The sequence below is a fragment of the Carassius auratus genome, chromosome 27, assembly GCF_003368295.1.
Source record: "Carassius auratus strain Wakin chromosome 27, ASM336829v1, whole genome shotgun sequence".
Classification (NCBI taxonomy): domain Eukaryota; kingdom Metazoa; phylum Chordata; class Actinopteri; order Cypriniformes; family Cyprinidae; genus Carassius; species Carassius auratus.
Window position 1 is genome coordinate 21354336 of NC_039269.1, and position 17330 is coordinate 21371665.

At 37.8% G+C, this 17330-nt stretch overlaps 1 protein-coding gene across 2 annotated transcripts in view; it reads right to left on the bottom strand.

Moving 5' to 3' along the window:
- The window catches only part of LOC113045865 (ras-responsive element-binding protein 1-like), a 33306-nt gene that overhangs the window by 7964 nt on the left and 8012 nt on the right, over positions 1–17330 (bottom strand). For both annotated transcript variants that reach the window (XM_026206573.1, XM_026206574.1), the window contains exons 2-8: positions 12468–12556; positions 6721–6831; positions 6431–6651; positions 2999–3088; positions 2674–2837; positions 330–474; positions 64–206 (exon numbers count right to left, since the gene is read on the bottom strand). In XM_026206573.1, the coding sequence (XP_026062358.1) occupies positions 64–206; positions 330–474; positions 2674–2837; positions 2999–3088; positions 6431–6651; positions 6721–6831; positions 12468–12471 (878 nt within the window). In that variant the 5' untranslated portion in view covers positions 12472–12556. The remainder of the gene's footprint in view (positions 1–63; positions 207–329; positions 475–2673; positions 2838–2998; positions 3089–6430; positions 6652–6720; positions 6832–12467; positions 12557–17330) is intronic.

Consider the following 17330-nt stretch of genomic DNA (forward strand, 5'->3'; position numbering starts at 1 on the left):
AAAACTGTCAGAAACAGTATATATATTAGATATATATACAGGAATACAACGTCCAGAGCCTACCTGAGTGTAGTGTCAGGATGTGTCTCCATGTGTGTTTCCAGATCATATTTACAGTTGAATGTCTTAAAGCAGATGGGGCAGTGAAGGATCTCTTCCTCACTCTTAACAGAATCATTCTCTCCCGACTTTTGCACTAACATCACCTAAAACAAGACAATGCTTTTTCATACAACTTCAGAGGTAAGAGCCTAATAAATTCCAAAAGTAATTTACACTATTTTACTGTTTTTGTACTGACACAGACATAAAGAAGGGTGAAAATTTACTTTTTTAACTGGCGGCTCCTCTGCCTGCTCCACTTCATCCTCTACACTCAGCTTCTTCTTACTAGGGAGTCGTCGGCGCTTGATTAGTGGGGAAGAACTAGGGGTAGGAATACTGTTTGCATCCTTTTCATGAATTTTCATGTGCCTGCAGAAATACATAACTAAACTCAGACCAAGTTCTGTCTATTGACAACCATCATAAAAATAAGAGAAATTAAAATGCTTTATTTAATTCAACATGCATAGACGCTCCTTACTGATATATTTGCATTTAATGCATTGTAGCCTGCATTTAAGAATTTGAGGTGTCCAAAATGAAAAATATGTATTTTGCAAAAAGGAACTATGAATTACCTCTAAGATAGTTTACATTGTGGCAATTCTTCAGGACATGTGATATTAATTAACCTCAATTCTCATTATTGTTATACAAAGTCTTATTTTCATTATTCATTATCAAACTGTTTTAATTTAATTGTAAAAATTACAATAATAAGAGTTCATTTAAATCTTTAACCTCATCCATGTAAAATATTCTTTGTGATGTGATGGCACTGGGGCCACTGGAATACTTCAATAATTAAAGCATGCAAAATAAAGAGGAGTGACCAGGCGATGGGAAATGCAATTATATGGCCAGCAGAGGTCAGAGGTAATGTGTGGAGGCAAAGTGCTGGGAGTCGCATTACAACATGCTGGAACGTGCGCACCCCTCACCCTCCTACACTTACACAGAAACAAACCCACCTTTCAGGTTCAACCAGATACAAGGCCCCTGATGCTTATGTGCAGATGTGTTTCATAGAAAACAGTTGACCAAATAGGTATATAGAGCATATGTATGGTGTGCACATTTTCAAATGAAATGTGTCTTGCATTGTGGTGTGTAGAGTTAACGGTCTGCACTGTGTATGTAACTGAAGGGAGGATAAATGTCAGCAGACCCAGTGGTAAGAATCTTGTTTTACATTCTGTAGCCAAAGATATTAATAGCAGAAAGGCAGAGTGATGGTCACCCACATGTGGACCCAACCCTGACAGTCTGAATCCTGTTCCATCTCATGTCTCTGGCCACAGCAAAAAACCATGTTGATACCTTACAGACTGAAACAGTATCAGCATAATTATATTATCACGCATAATTCCAGTTCTTGCAATTTCTTGTCACATGGCACTTAATCACATTGTGGTTTTGTGTTTGAAGTTACTAGTTGGTGCAAAAGTAAATGTTTCCTTCTGCAGTGCCTCATCAATATTGCCAGAGGGCAGTGTGGGAAAAACATCTCAGCTGCATGATTTAACATGCCAAGCAAAGCTGTTTTTGTTATGTAATATATGAAACGATACAGTTAAATATGACCCAAAAAATCCATAATGTGCCATCCAAAAAGTATGTTCAGCACTCCTCTCCCTGCCCCCTGCCTTTTCTCCCTCTCTCACTCACACAAACTTCTTCCACCCCCATCTGGAATGCCTGTATATCTCAACGGCACAAGGAAGCCCTCTATGCACATCCCATCAACACAAACAAAAAGAGCCACACATCAAACCCTTTTCCACAAAGACACATGAGAAGAAAGCATGGACTCAGAACCATCTTTCCAAATGGCACAAACAGATTTTACATTTAAAGGGGCAAATCTTTTTTTCTCATGGGTGATAACAGGTGTTGGATAACAATTTAAAATTTGTTAAGATGTACATAATATATATATATAAAAAAAACTCCCTGTTGAAGAACTGCAATAAACATGTATTTTCAGCATATTTGTGCATCAACAGCTGAATGTGTTTTATAATCAACAGAGAACAGGCCTATAGATGTGATGCTAATATTTAGAAAAAAACTGTGAAGTTGAACTGTTTGGTTAAGATAATTTTGAGATTGGACGGCTGTGTTAAATGTGTTGAGAACAAGTACACTGCATTGGAGAAAAGTGTCAAATCGATTGAGAATAACTGTAACAATGCATTTGCATGTTAAAGCTTCTCTGACGTCAGACAGTGATCACATGGCCTGCATGCAAACAAAATATATATTTTTTTTTAGAGTGCTATATTGTGATAGTTTGTATTTTACAGTTATGTACATTTTAATACATGAATTATTAGCTTCTAATAAACTCTTTTTATTTCCCTCACGAACCCCATTTCTCTTCTGTTTAAAGAAATGTAATGTATTCAGTATAAATTAAGCTCTATAAACAGCATCTATGACAATGTTGATTACCATAGATTACCTTTTGACTTTTCAAAGGTGAAAGTAAAAATGGTAGTGAAAAGGCTAGTCCACACTTACATAAAAGGTAAACATCTACCATAAAAACACTATCTGACCATTTACCTGTGCATGTTTCCATTGGTAGTGAAAGTCTGACTACATATCACACACTTGTATGGCCTCTCTCCACTGTGAACCAGCATGTGGCGGTCCAGAGAACTGGCTGAGCTCAAAGCCTTCCCACAGATACTGCAGGAGTGGTCAGTTCCCCCACTATCTGTGTTATGCTGAAGAAAAAAGAAGAACAGACATGAACATAGTGATATACAGTCTATATAACATGTTCAGTTTCAGTAAAATACAGATTTTAAGACAAAGTGTTGTGGTTCAGTAAACAGGTGTACATGTAGGGATGGTCTGGTGTGTTTGTGTAAGAGAGAGTGTGCACCTGTCTGATATGCATGGTGAGCTGGTGCAGTGTCATGCAGTTTTTGTCACACAGGGGGCAAATGAAGCTTAAGCGTTCGTCTTTGACTTCCTGTAGCGGAAAAAAAGACAAAACACATTTTAGTTACAATGTACTAAATTACATAGTTGATTAGTATATAGTTTTATTAGGAATGCACCAATGTATCGGCCGCCGATACATATCAGCTGATTTTTGATTATTTTAAAGCCATCTGCATATCGGAAATGGCATGAAAATGACAGATACCGATGGTTTATTGATTAACTGCATGGAGACAACGAGGTGTCTGTTGCATAATCCAACGTTTTTCTCTGTGCAAAATAATGAAATGCTTGCCAAAACAAAATAAAATCTGTACAAAATCTAGTTTGTCAGACAGCATAGTAAGGTCATATGCAAACATAACGCTGACGCATCCAGCGAGTGAAAGTTCACGGACCATAAATTACGGACTAACAGTTGGGAAAACAATGCAGGGATTGCATCAGTGCCTCACACGCACATACAACTCATTTTTGCTAATTTGACATTGCAGCCTGTTCATTATTAAAATAAAAAACAGTTAAAGAAACATAAAAAGTTACACTGCTCAATTTAAATAGTCTGTGTAGGCCTACAGTCTGTGCTGTTCAGTGTGACCAGCGCCTCACTCCTGAAATAGCCTATATGTAAAGGATGATGTTTTTTACGTCAATAATCCAAGTGAATAACAAAGCCTGTAGTTTACATAATAAATAATAGGTTAGCATCCAGATGCAAATATGGAAACATTTGGATTCATGCAGAACGAGAGAGGTAGGCTTCAGTTTCATTTTCCAATTAATTTATTTAGGCTTGACACTTATATTTAGCCTAAATACAACTTTAGAGGATTATTAACCAGTATGTTTTCTACTCAAACCGGTTTCAAAAACATTCAAATACTGGTTCTGCTCAGAGTGAACCAATCTTTTTTTCTCGCTCTCTCATTTTTAAGCCCTGCTTTATGCAGTTGACCGATATCGGTATTGGTATCGATGCATCCCTAAGTTTTATATCCATATCTGACGAGATTTCAAAAACAAAAACATAACTATTACACCTTATGAGAGGTCACAGACCCTGAAAACACACTGAGTAATTATACATTAATCAAACAAAAATACAGCTCCTCAACACATGTGGCTCCCCATGACTCCAAACCCCCAGTGAGACGTTTATTTGTCCCCCGGTGAGAGATAAACACAACAGGTAAAACAGATGCAGGATGTGGCCTGCCTGATGAAGACAGTATGTGTTAGAGCAGCAGGAGCGGTTGTGCGCTCGCGTCACATGGAGCAACAAGTGGCCTCTCCATCTGTTTCTCCAGACAACAGCAGCACTGGCTGAGGAAGAGCATCACTAATTCAGTGGGCAAGACCTTCTGCAGGCTAGACAGCGGTGCAGAGTCACTCTCAGCGTATGGAAATACAGTTAGGGCTGTGGGATGGGATACCAGAGGGGGCTGGTGGACAGAAACACCTGTTTTCTCCACAGAGAAGTGTTTCAGTCAAATCCCACACTTTAATTGAAGGCATAAGACAACCATCGGCTCTCACAAAGGGGGGATTGAGAAAGAGCAAGGACCATTTGTTGCCACTCATTTGGCTGAGTTTAAGTATCTGCTAGTACGAGGGAGATGAGACTGACCACTTGTAGAAAAACAGGAGAAATCGTATGACTAAATATGATATGTATAGAAATGAAAGTGTCACCTTATGAATAAACGAGCCAACCACGTGTTTGTTAACTCTAGAATGTGACCAGTCTTTTGTAGCATCACTTGAGCTAAAGAGGAAACATTTTGCATTTTATTTCTATTATAAAATGTTATTGAAGCTTAACCTTGACAAACAGCCTAAAGATTTGGGTTGCATCAAAAAATTGCATACTTCCCAAACAAATAGTATAAACAGCATGTGAAAAAGTAGTATAGTATGTCTGAATTAACAGTATTAAAAAAATAGTCGCCAAAAATTACTATTTCTAGTGAATTAGTATTTTTATCAGACTCCAATGTTTATGTTCAGTTATTTCACGTAAATGACAATGGGAAAAAAACTCTTAATTTTAGAAGAAAATTTCAAACGGCACTTTGCATTTATATATAATGGGGTGCTCTGATCAGGATTTTTTAGGCTGATCGCCGATCACAGAGAGCAATATCTGCCGATCCGATCACCGATACCCATCTTTTTAAAGCCTTCTTTTTACCATGTAGAATTATTTATAGTGATGATCCAATCAAGATTTTTAGACATTTATTTAATGCCTGAATTTCATTTCTGAAAATTGTTTCCTCTCTCAGGTGACTCTTGTGTCAATGTTTGATCATGCACTGTATTTTTGTTTTTACAATCTTGTAATTTTTGCACAATAGCTCACATAGCGCAAGCCTGATTGAGCTGTCTGCAGTGCCTATGTAGTCCATGTACAGAAGCAGCACGGACTGTGCTTTCACACAGGTGTCCATGTCTGTTTACCACAAACACAACATTTATCCATTATTTTGATTATTTTACATTATTGATTTTTACACGGTATGACAATACAATATTTAATTAATTATTCAATGCTTTTTACTTTTGCATTTACTTTTATATTTATATATTAGGTTGCTAAAGCAAAACATTTAAACTACTTTTCTTATGTTATCACAAACATTCTAAATTAAAAAAGCAGTGTGCAGCTCACTTATTGTGCAGGCGCGATGTGATTTGAAACCATTTGGATTTTGAGAGAGAAAGACAGCACGTGGTGATTCATTCACACTGTTTGTGAAATTATGTCTCACAGAAACCTTTTCAAATTACTTTATCAGTTATTTAATGAAGAAATATGAATTGTACCTCAACTAAAGCATTAGAATCATTTCACCCACGCTGGACAGAAACTGAGTCGGTGCCGATGCATGTCATGCCAAACCTTGAGTCAGGCACATCATCAGCTTGAGATCGTTTTTTTTAAATCTGCGTTTTTAGAGCCTGCCGATCAATCATCCCAAAGCGATTATCGGGCGATTGTGATTGGTAGCCGATAAATCGGAGCACCCCTAATATATAAAAGTGCTGTCAAACAATTAATCACGACTAATGGCATCCAAAAAAAAAAAAAAAAAAAAAGCACACACATACAGTATATATTTTGAAAATATGTACTTGTATATTATTATATATCAAATATATTATGTAAATATATTTGATAAACATTACACATTTTTCTTAAATATATACATGCATATGTTTGTATTTATATATAAATAATAAATATACATAGCACATACATATATTATGTAAACACATTTTTTTTTTTTGGGATGCGATTAATCGCAATTAATCGTTGGACCCCACTAATATATAACCATAATATAATATGTAACAACTGCTGCTATACCTGATTTCTTCTACCAGTACGATTGACAGATGGTGATTTGGTTGAATTTCTGGGAGATATTTTGGTGGGCTCAGAATCAACGCCATCGATCTGGCCCACATTCATCACAGTGCTCATCATGGAGTTGATGGAGGACAGCTCCTCCTCGGTTCTAACTCCACCTTCATCATCATCATCATCATCTCTATGTTCTGGTTTGTCCTTTCCATCACAGTCTGCTTCTATAAATCAGATAAGAGTGAGTAAATAATGGCAGAATCTTTATTTTTAGAGCCACTGTGGCATCTTACCTTCAGCTGGTTCTGGTCTATGTGTGGAGGACTCTTCTGACAAATGTTCATTCACATCAGCAGCATCAACAGCACTGCTGACAGTCTGCTCAGGGGAGGCACTTTCCATTTCTAACAACAGAGAATATTTGTTACTCACGCAGAACTCAATATGATATCATTTTTAAAAGATACACCCATTAATAAATAACTTTTCCCATATGCAAAAGAGGCAATGTGGAAATCATCTTATGATTGCATAAATGGTTACAGTTAATCTCTGCAGGAGCTGTAGTGTGTTTTACAGCAGCAAATTTATCAGTCAACTTCCTCTTTTAGCACGTGTGCGTCTTAGTTGTTTTCTTACATTCAAATAGACAAATCAAATTAAAACAACAACACTTCTATATTATTAACATAAAAAGGACTGTGCTAAGACTGACAAATGCACTGATATTAGAGCAAATTTTTATTTAGGTTTGTAAATGCATGATGGAATTAAGTGTCTTTCAATGGCTGACCAAAAGACAAAAAGAAAGTCTTTGAAAAGGCTCTGTTGAGGTTTGGATGTGACATTTTTATATGAATGTGTACTACTGTTCAAAAGTTTGTGGTCAGTAAGATTGTTTTGTTTTTGAAAGAAGTCTCACGAAGGCTGGATTCATTTGATTAAAAATATACATAGTAAAAACAATAAAATTACAATTTGAAATAACCATTTTCTATTGTAATATATTTTTAAAGTGTAATTTAATCTTATGATGGCGACACATGATCACATGATCCTTCAGAAATCATTCTATTATGCTGATTTGCTGCTCAAGAAACATTTCTTAGTACCAATTTTACCATTATTTTTGTGGAAACTATAATACTTAAGGATCCTTTTATTAATGAAAAAGTAAAAAAAAATATGGTATTCATTTCATCAAACAGAAATCTTTTGTAACATTATAAATGCCTTTAATTTTTTAAAAATTAATGCATCCTTGCTGAATAAATGTATTAATCGTACTGACACCAAACTTTTAAATAGCAGTTTACTTAATGGATTCAAAAAGCAACATTCTTCCCATCTCAGTTTGAACTGAGCTCTATGTATTGTGCTGTCTAAAAGTGAAGATAGGAAAAGCACTGGCTGTGGACTGTTTGAAGCAGCTGTGGGAGTGTGATACTCCAGCGAGAGAGGCCCATCCCAGTGAGGGAGGGGGGGGGGGTGGAAGATGAACGACACATACGTGAGAGTGAAGGAGGGGACGCAGAGATGGAGGAAAACTGAGGAAAAAGTGAAATGTTAGAAAAGTGTCAAGAGAGAACTGGAAAAGATATTCGAGAGACTGGGTGCACGTTCACACGGGAGAAACTTAGAAATGTCTTTCTGCTGTGAAGAGAAGAACAGCAGGGGGTTGGGTTGAGAGGCAAAGCAGGAAGTGGCTGTGAGAGCAGTGCAGGGTAGACGGTTGTCTGCTGTACTCTCTCTTGCTCTAACCATGCGGCCCTGTGTGCACCGTAGCAGGGTGTGATCGCCTCTGTTTGAGGGGGAGGGTAGGAAATCCCCCTCCCAGCTCCCACCATCCCAAACTCTGCTTATGTACTTCCACTGGTTGGAAAAGTGAAGTCTGATTATCCTCTATTTCTATAAGGATTCAGCTTTGAGGAAAAGAGATGCACATATTCTGCAGTGTAATGCACCTTTTACATCGACCAGGTTGCTAGTAAGCATTGCTATGCATCATATCAAAATTCAAAAGAAGGATTATTAGTGTAGGAATTAAATTTATGTCGAATTACTTCAAATTCTGACCACAAATCAAATAGATCTGTGAAATCTCTAGTGTTGCTTCTCATTTGCATTAACCTAGATTTTTTTTTCAACTCTGTACACGTCCAAATTGCATCACCAATCGTCGCTGTTGCTGATGTCGACAGAAACCATCCACTTTCACTGAAAACAGGTGAAATCTGGTCAGTGTGTTGCTGCAGATTGCTATCATTGACACCGAAAAAGTTTCACTTAAAGCCAATTAAAATGATGTGCATCTTTGTGCTAATTTATTTATTTAAAAATCTAATGAGATCATTTCAATGCTTAAGTGCCGAATAAATGTATTCATTTCTTTCAAAAGAAAAAAAACCTGCTTTCATTACCTGTGTTTCCATTAACCTTCAAATTGCGCAAACTTTAAATACGCCTAATGGAAACGCATCAATTTCGCAAAAACTCCTACATATTGCAAAAAAAGTTTTTACGCATGCTTGAGGTGGTTTTTCAGGCAATTTGAAAAAAGAATATAAATCACAAAGCTGCAATGGAAACAGTATTTTCGTTTTTACAGGTCACTTGGCATACGTAAGAATCACATAATCATTATTTAATTTACTATAACCTCCAAGAAACACATCATATGTGGCCACTCTCAAGTATAAGGGGCTTTCCTTGCCATTGATGCTTGGATGGATAACCCCTTATTTACACTGCACATCTCTGCGGCACATCATGGCTCTAACACAGCCAATGGAGCTGATCACGGCTACTCTAGTCAATGCTTGTGATTATACCAGCCGCGCCACGGTACGGAAGGGGCTCTCCGCTCTGCTTTGCTAAAGATACACGCATATGTCTCCTTCAACTAAAAATAATGTCTTGTGCAGTGACTGCGATATATGTAAACCTACCAACATTTGTCTTCATGACTTATCACAAGAGGAAAATGTTCATTTTAGCATTAGTTAATGGAAACTCCACCTTTTTGCGATAGTTTTTTATTGATATTTATAAAATATTGCAAAAGTTTTGAGCAAATTTGTAATGGAAACGCACCTATTGAGTATTTTTAAGAAGAATAATAATAAGTAGGTTAAATGATCATTTAGAGTGTGAGGGCTCAATATAGTTATCATCCTCACAGATGCTGGATATAAGTGTTGTGAGCTGAGATGGCAATACAGCATAGATCCAGAGATTATCAGAGATTAATGAGCTGTTATTAGCCAAGCATCTTGACTAATTGAGAGGATCATGCTTAAAGACAGTAATTCATTAGCCAATGGAGCTAATAATGACAGATGGACATCACAGTTAAACATATCATCATATGGCTCATAGGTCTAATATAATGAAAAGATATTTGGTATATGAGAGGCAGAAAATTAAATGAACTGGCAGGAGGTAAACCCAGACTACAAAAAACATGAATACAAAAAAGGGGTCATATGATGCTGCTAAAAAGAACATTATTTGGTGTAATGAAATGAATTTATGCGGTTTAAGGTTAAAAAAACACATTATTTTCCACATACTGTACATTATTGTTTCTCCTTTATGACCCACCTTCTGATAGCATAAATTTTTACAAAGCTCACCGGTCTGAAAAGCAAGGGCTGCTCTGATTGGCCAGTTATCCAGTGCGTTGTGATTGGCCAAATACCTCAAGTGTGTGACGGAAATATTACGCCCTTAACATATTGTGATGCCCTGTCCGGTCGAAGCGACGAGACATAAACATAAAACCCAGCGAATATCGTCCTCCTTTGGAAGACCAAACAAAGTAACTTTGCTTTCACAATGAAACACACAGCGTCTATTCGACATGGCAGCAACAACAACACTACAAAGAGAACAAAACGTATGCAATCTTTCTTTGCATGAACATCTGGGCGCCGTTATGCAAATCTTCCCACATAGTGATGTAGAGATGTGGGGGCATGTTAGAACGAGCCGTTTTAAGGGGGCGTTTTCGAGTCTTAACTTTTATAAAGAATATCACTTTGGATTTCAGACTTTAGTTTTTGCAACTTTACAGATCTTCTTTATGCAGCAAGAGCTTGTAACACTCCAAGAGAAAGGAAAATTTTAAATCGCCCTTTAAAATGTTTTTGTAATAATTTTCTAATGCTCACCAAGCCTGCATTTATTTGATAAAAAATTTATTAAACAGTAAGATTGTAAAATATCCTTACAATTTATATATTTCCATTTGAATATATTTTCAAATGTAATTTATACCTGGGATGGCAAAGCTGAATCTTTAATGTCATTACTCTTAGTCTTCTGTGTCAATGAATGATCTATTACAAATTCTTCTAATATGCTGATTTACCACCAGCCTGTTTAAAATAGTGTTAAATCTCTGTAAAGTATGTACGAGCAATAATAATTGTAATGTAAGCAGTAATAATTCAAGACACTTTATACATGTGAAGAACAAAAAGATTAAATGGAATAAAGTAGTGTTTATGCTCTGATAGACACTGTCCAGGAAAGCACATGACCTCCTACATCTACAGCCTATAAATGTGTCTTAGTTAATGGGAGTGTGGGGATTATATAGACCTTCCCTCCTACTGGGAACAGATAACACTGGATAATGATGAGTCCATCTGCCCTGGAACCTCACTCTCTTTTACACACGCACTCTTCAAGATGAAGCAACAAGACAACAGGAATCAGAAAAAGAGGCATATAGGCTCATCCATGAAAAATATAAGCTCTGGTCCCATACCTTCTTGCAGCATCCTCTCACTTCCAACATAATTTTTATTCACTGAGCAAGTGTTGGAGCACAGCAATAAACATTCTAAAACATTCTCAAATCCTAAGGGTTGCCCCCATATACTGCATGAATTCTCACAGTAGATTTATGCTTTCATTCAGAGAGTTCTTGACTGTTTTGTTCCTCTTTTCGTTCATAAGTACACAGAGGAATGGAAAGTCTGACCCCCCTCCCTTCTCTGTTCCACCAGAGAGAAAGCGGGGAACTTGTGCATTTCCTGTTTGGTGTGGTGGCTGGGAAGTTCTAGGGAATGCTGAGCCATTCTTCTCCTTTGCTTCCTCTACACTGCAGAGCTCCCCTGTTCTTCCCCGTTATCATCCTCCATCTTACAGACCATCCTCCATCTCACTCACTCAACCACTCCTCTCTTGCTAGGTCTAATTTTGGAAAATCAGCATCTTAATCTGCAGCGCGCTGACATCTAAATAAAGATGCTCTGTCTATATACCAACATGCGAACTATGAGGAATATTTTAAGGGCCTTAAAGGGATCATTTACCCTCAAATTAATATTCTCTCATCATTTATCAGGTCATCCCAAACCTGTTTGATTTTCTTTATTCTGTGAACCATAAAAGAGTTTTTTTTTGTCTGTACAAAGAACGTCAATTGGGTTCAGTGTTGTTTGGTTGCCAGACTTCCTCAAAGTATCTCCCTCTGTGTACCACAGAGGTCATTCATTCAGGTTTTTAATGACAATAAGGTGAGTAAATGATGACAGAGTATATTTGGGTGAGCTGATCTTTTATTTTAGGTTGAGCAACACCTCCTGACATATACAGATATGCTGGTAAAATAAGAATTTTATTTAAAATATTTTATGCCAACATTGTAAAAAAAAAAAAAATCTAGAGATTACTCTTTGTTAGTTTTAAATATGGATATTTTTCTTACAAAAACGCACTCAATTGCTTCAGGGGGCCTTTATTAACATCCTGGAGCTGTATGGGACACTTTTCATGATGGATGGATGCACTTTATCAGTATTCTTTTGAACTATTGAAAAATAACAGCCACTCACAGCCAATATAAAGCTTGTAAAGCTTATAAATCTGATTGGATCGAGTGAAAGAAGAAAGTCATATACAACAAGGAAGATGCCCTTGTGGGGACCACAGGCTGGTCAAACATTTAAAGTTTTACTATCCTTGTGGACACACACACACACACATAGAGAGAGAAGTCAGTAGTGTCAGGTGTCTTTTGCATATTTACCCATTTTAAGCTCTGGGCTAAACACGTCACAGGGTCACGGAGGCACAGGGTCACGGGCGCAGAATGAGGGAAAGCAACCTCTGCTCATACTGAAAGCAACAAAACACAATTATTACACAAAACGCAGTGTTAAGCTGCAAAAAGGGTTACACACTGAGTAAGCACGAAAATGAACGCAAGGTGTTTTTCCTTCAGGATTAAAGTGAGAAATCCTTCAGGCTATAGTAGATTCAGAGCATGTTTTCCCATGAGGCGAGGTCCGGGAAGAGACAGCTACCTGAAAAGGCCACATGAGAAAGAGTGACATCATTTCAGATGTGCTCTCTGTAGTGTAAAGGTAACAGGAGAGATCGAGCCTCAGGCCTCTTGTTGAGCTGGTAAACTGAAACGCGCTGCCATCACATAAAACAAAGTCACACACACTGCCAAGTTTCCTTTCTGGTGAGTGCAGGAGCCAATGTTACAGGCATCTGCAGGGAACATTACTACTGTAACAGCATATCACAAGAGCTGGTATTAAAAGACCCAAGAACAAAAGGAGAAAGAAGAGCGTGAGGATGAGGAGATAGAGACAGGATGGAGTGGCGGATGACGTTATGGAGATGGATGGAAGGCAGATGGAAGGAGCTTAGGATTGACAGGATGCACAAAACAGGCTTATACCAAATTATCCAGTCAGGAAAAACATATGTGGGTCTGACAGTCTTTCATGTGATGTGAGTTAGAGTGCACATTTCATACAGAAGAGAAGCTACTGTGGAGCTCATGCTGCTGTAAAAGTTTGTGTTGCACATTTCGTTCCCTTTCGCACTTTTGTGTCTTCTCTTAATAAAGGTTTTGATTTGTGTTCATGTTGTGGTGTTTTGATTTAGTCAAAAATAATGGGTCAATAATGTTGATAAGTTTTTTTGACGTTGAAATTTTTTGTTATTTGGCACATTATTTTGAACTAAAATGTTATATACACTGAATGAAATGTTGTTGTCCTCTGTTAGAATTAAACTATTGCTCAAATGTTTGTTGTCAATAATATATTTTTAACCTTTCAATATCATTTATTAACCTTTTGTGGAACAGAAAGGTTCTTCAGATGTTAAAGGTTCTTTATGGAACCATTCAGAAAACAAGTTTCTTCTATAGCATCGTGAAGCACCTTTATTTTTAAGAGTGAACGATGCATTAAACTGATAAAACAAATTGACAGTAAAGACATTTATAATGTTAAATAACGTAACGACTTCTATTACAAATTAATTCTGTTCATTTGAAACTTTTATTCATCAAAGAATTCTGTAGCAAAGTATATACTTTCCAAACAAATATTCAACAATGATAATAATAATATTAAAATTAATAATAAATAGTACATTTCCTGAGTATTAAATCAGCATTTTAGAATAATTTCTGAAGGATCATGTGACACTGAAGAGTTCTGAAGCTGAAAATTTAGCTTTGCATCACGAGGATATATAAAAATTTACAAAATAAAAATATTGGCACAATATTACTGCTTTTACTGCATTCTATTACTGTATAAGCATCCGTGGCATTCAAGAGACTTCTAAAAATATATATTCTAAATACTTGACTAAATTTAAAGGATATTTTCATCAAAAATACACATAAATACGTTATAATAATGACTTAAAAATTGCAAACGTAGAAACAAAACATTAAATATCACTAAGCATGACATAAAATAGAAAGATTCTGCACACTTTGCAAGTATAATCTTTTAAGGAAGCCTGAACGACAGGGAAACTGAAAAAAGAAAGAGAAAGAGTGTGTGTCTGAGGCAAGTGTGTGTCAAAGCTCTTGCATCCCTGCGTGACAGGCACAGGCAAGTGTTGGATTGTGGGCAGGTGTTTGCTCATGGGGCTATCGCGTTCTGCTGGCTCCACACTCCACACTGTTCCTGTATCAGTTTCAGCGTGTGTGTGTGTGTGTGTGTGTGTGTATTTGTGTTGAGTGGGGGAGGTGTCAGGATAGAAGGGTCTCGCTGGGGATGGGGGCTACAAACACTCCAAGAACCGGGAGGACGATTCCTGACAAGAGGAGACACCCAGAGAAAGTTTCTGGTTAAACTGGTTCTACTGCTCAACTCTTTCCTCCCTTCTCTCCCTCTCTCTCTTTGGGTGGTTTTCCTCCTCCTTCCTCCTCACAAACTCCATCTTGTTTCATCACAAACTTATTGTGCAGCAGCAGAACACTTTCTTTTTTAAAAGTCCTGCATTGATTATAAAGTGTCCTTCATTGCTCTGAAATCGTATCCAGGGCAAAAAAATAAAATAAAACCCGAAATAATAAACATTAAATTACTGGGTCATTTTAAAATATAAGCCCTATAAAATGTTACAAGAACTACAAAAGTGTGCTGCAATTCATATCAAGTACAGAAATTAAGATGAGTGAAATAGAAACACCAGTTACAACCAGAATCTGTTTTGTAGGACATGCTAGCTGGTTTCTGACTGGTCCAAGATGGTTCAAACTGGGGAACCAGCTGTTGGGCACCTGAACGCCAGCTTGACACCAGCGATCGTGTTCCAAAACACAGCTATCACTGGTTTCGGCTGGATTTTCCAGCAGGTGAGGGAATAGTGAGAGACCGAGACAAATCAAGAAATGTGTTTGATTGGAATGAACACGAGGGGTTAACGGGGAGGAGGAGGAGGGCATATGAGGCCTTTGGCAATGCAGCACTCAGCTGTCACTCCAAACAGGTGGCCCTGACATGACCTTTGGCTTCTATTGCATACAGCAACCATTTTGTTTCAGCCAATCAAGCCAGGAGCTCCAGCAAAGCCCATGACATCACATAGAGAGGTTGAAGTCCGGTGAGAGAAGACAGGAAGATGCAAAAATATGCTTTATTTGTGTTTGACAGAGGGATGCTCAGAGTGTGTGATGCACAAGTTACTGGCTATTACATATTCCTAAAAAAGCATTTGATAGGCATGCACTGGCCAGTTATATATTATATATACACACACACACATTATTTCAGTTAGTTTTTTTTTTCGAAATGTAATTTTAGTTAACGATAATAACCCTAATTACAAATTAAGGCATCACTAAATTATAATTTACAGTATAAAAAATAGATATTAATTTTGAGGGTTGTTAAAGATTAAATTTAACCGTGTTAATAAATTCTTACTGTTTTTAATGATAGATTTTATGTGAGCCTCAGATGGTGGCAAAGAAAGTGTAAAATGTAAAAACAGGGAAAAAAATAATAAAAAAAAAAATAAATATATATATTTTTACAAATATTGATACAATAAATACATGATTCTAATTTATTGTGTATCAAGTGATGCACTGTGTTAAGAAGTTTAAGCAACTAAAATATTTGGCTTTAGCAAAAATTATGCTAATAATACATCAAATTTGTTCAGCTAAAATATCAGGTGCCACATACTACAATCGTATAATTTATCATGAAAGAACAAAACACTCAGGACAGCACACTTAAAATCTATTTTTGGCTAAAGGAATACTTTAATTTCAGTGATCCAGTAAAAAATTTATTTTGGTGCATCACTACTAGTGATTAAGTAAAAAAACAACAACAACACTTCCCTCTTGGCCCAAGAAGCCTCAAGCAGACCCTCTTTTAGTCTGTGCTACTGGAGCGTAGCCATCCATGCAGAGTGAGGAGACCCTAACTTCCTCTGTCACATCCAGCTGCTGTCCCCTGATGCGACGCATGCTGCAGTAAAGCAGCGGAGCTCACTGAACTGCCACCCATTTCCAGCACTGCGCATTCCAGGCTATTTAAAACTCAATCCCAGTGCAGATTTACCCAAGAATAGTCTTCTGGTCATTATTTCACAACCCCCCCACCCTGATCTCTCTCCATCTCACTGTCTTTGTCCAAAACCCATCTTTAAGGGCCACTCTGCTGCAGCGGAATGAACAGTTTGGTGAAGGATTTGAGGTTTGAGGCCTTACAGACAGCCACTGTCTGGGGCCAGACAATACAGTGTATTCCCAGTGAGCTGAAGTAGGTCAGAAAGTGTATTTGGCAGTGTTACGCATGTTTACGCTCGCTGTCTCCGCTGCAGAACTCGCAGTCTCCTGCCTGCAGGCATGCATGCCAGCTTTCTCTGCTTCAAATGTCTGTTATATCCACCCCCAACCGGCCCTCTGTCCTTCTCCACCCACCTTCAACTGAGTCCTTATCATCAGACACAGACTTTGTCTATTCAGTGCGCCCACTTTTGCGCCTCTGAACACGTGAATAATGCATGCATGCATGAACTTGCATGCGCGCAGACTACTTCTGCATAAAATAAGTCACCGATGGGGCTTAATTATAAACTACACATGGGCATTTCATATCTTTGAGAAGGGAGCATACGGCTAGCTTTTTACACTCAAATGTGACCATCTCCTCAGGTCGAACCTGATCAAAGTACAGGGCCACATCACTGACCACTGGTCACCATAGAAACCGCCATTCACTGACTCCCGCCCCCAAAGCCCCACCCCTCCTCGAGGGCCCTGTCGTTTAATACGGCCAATCCGGTCGGAGCAGTCAGGTGACACTGCAAGGCTTACTTGAGCGAGTAACTGCTGGAAACAGCCGCAGGTTGTCTGTCAACCACATGGCGTTTGTCAAAAGCTAAAGTGGAGAAAATCAAACTGCCTTTGCGAAAATAATCCACTGTGCTCACGCATACACAACAGCCTTCGCTAAAATAAGTAAGACTTTGTGTTGGTGCGGATTTGGTGCCAGTGAGGGTGTAATATACAGGAGATGTTTGTAGGGCAAAGATGATTTCCATCCAGCATTAGCCGTTAGGATTAACTAATGTTGTTGACATAAAAATGCATAGTTTTAGATCGTTATCGTAG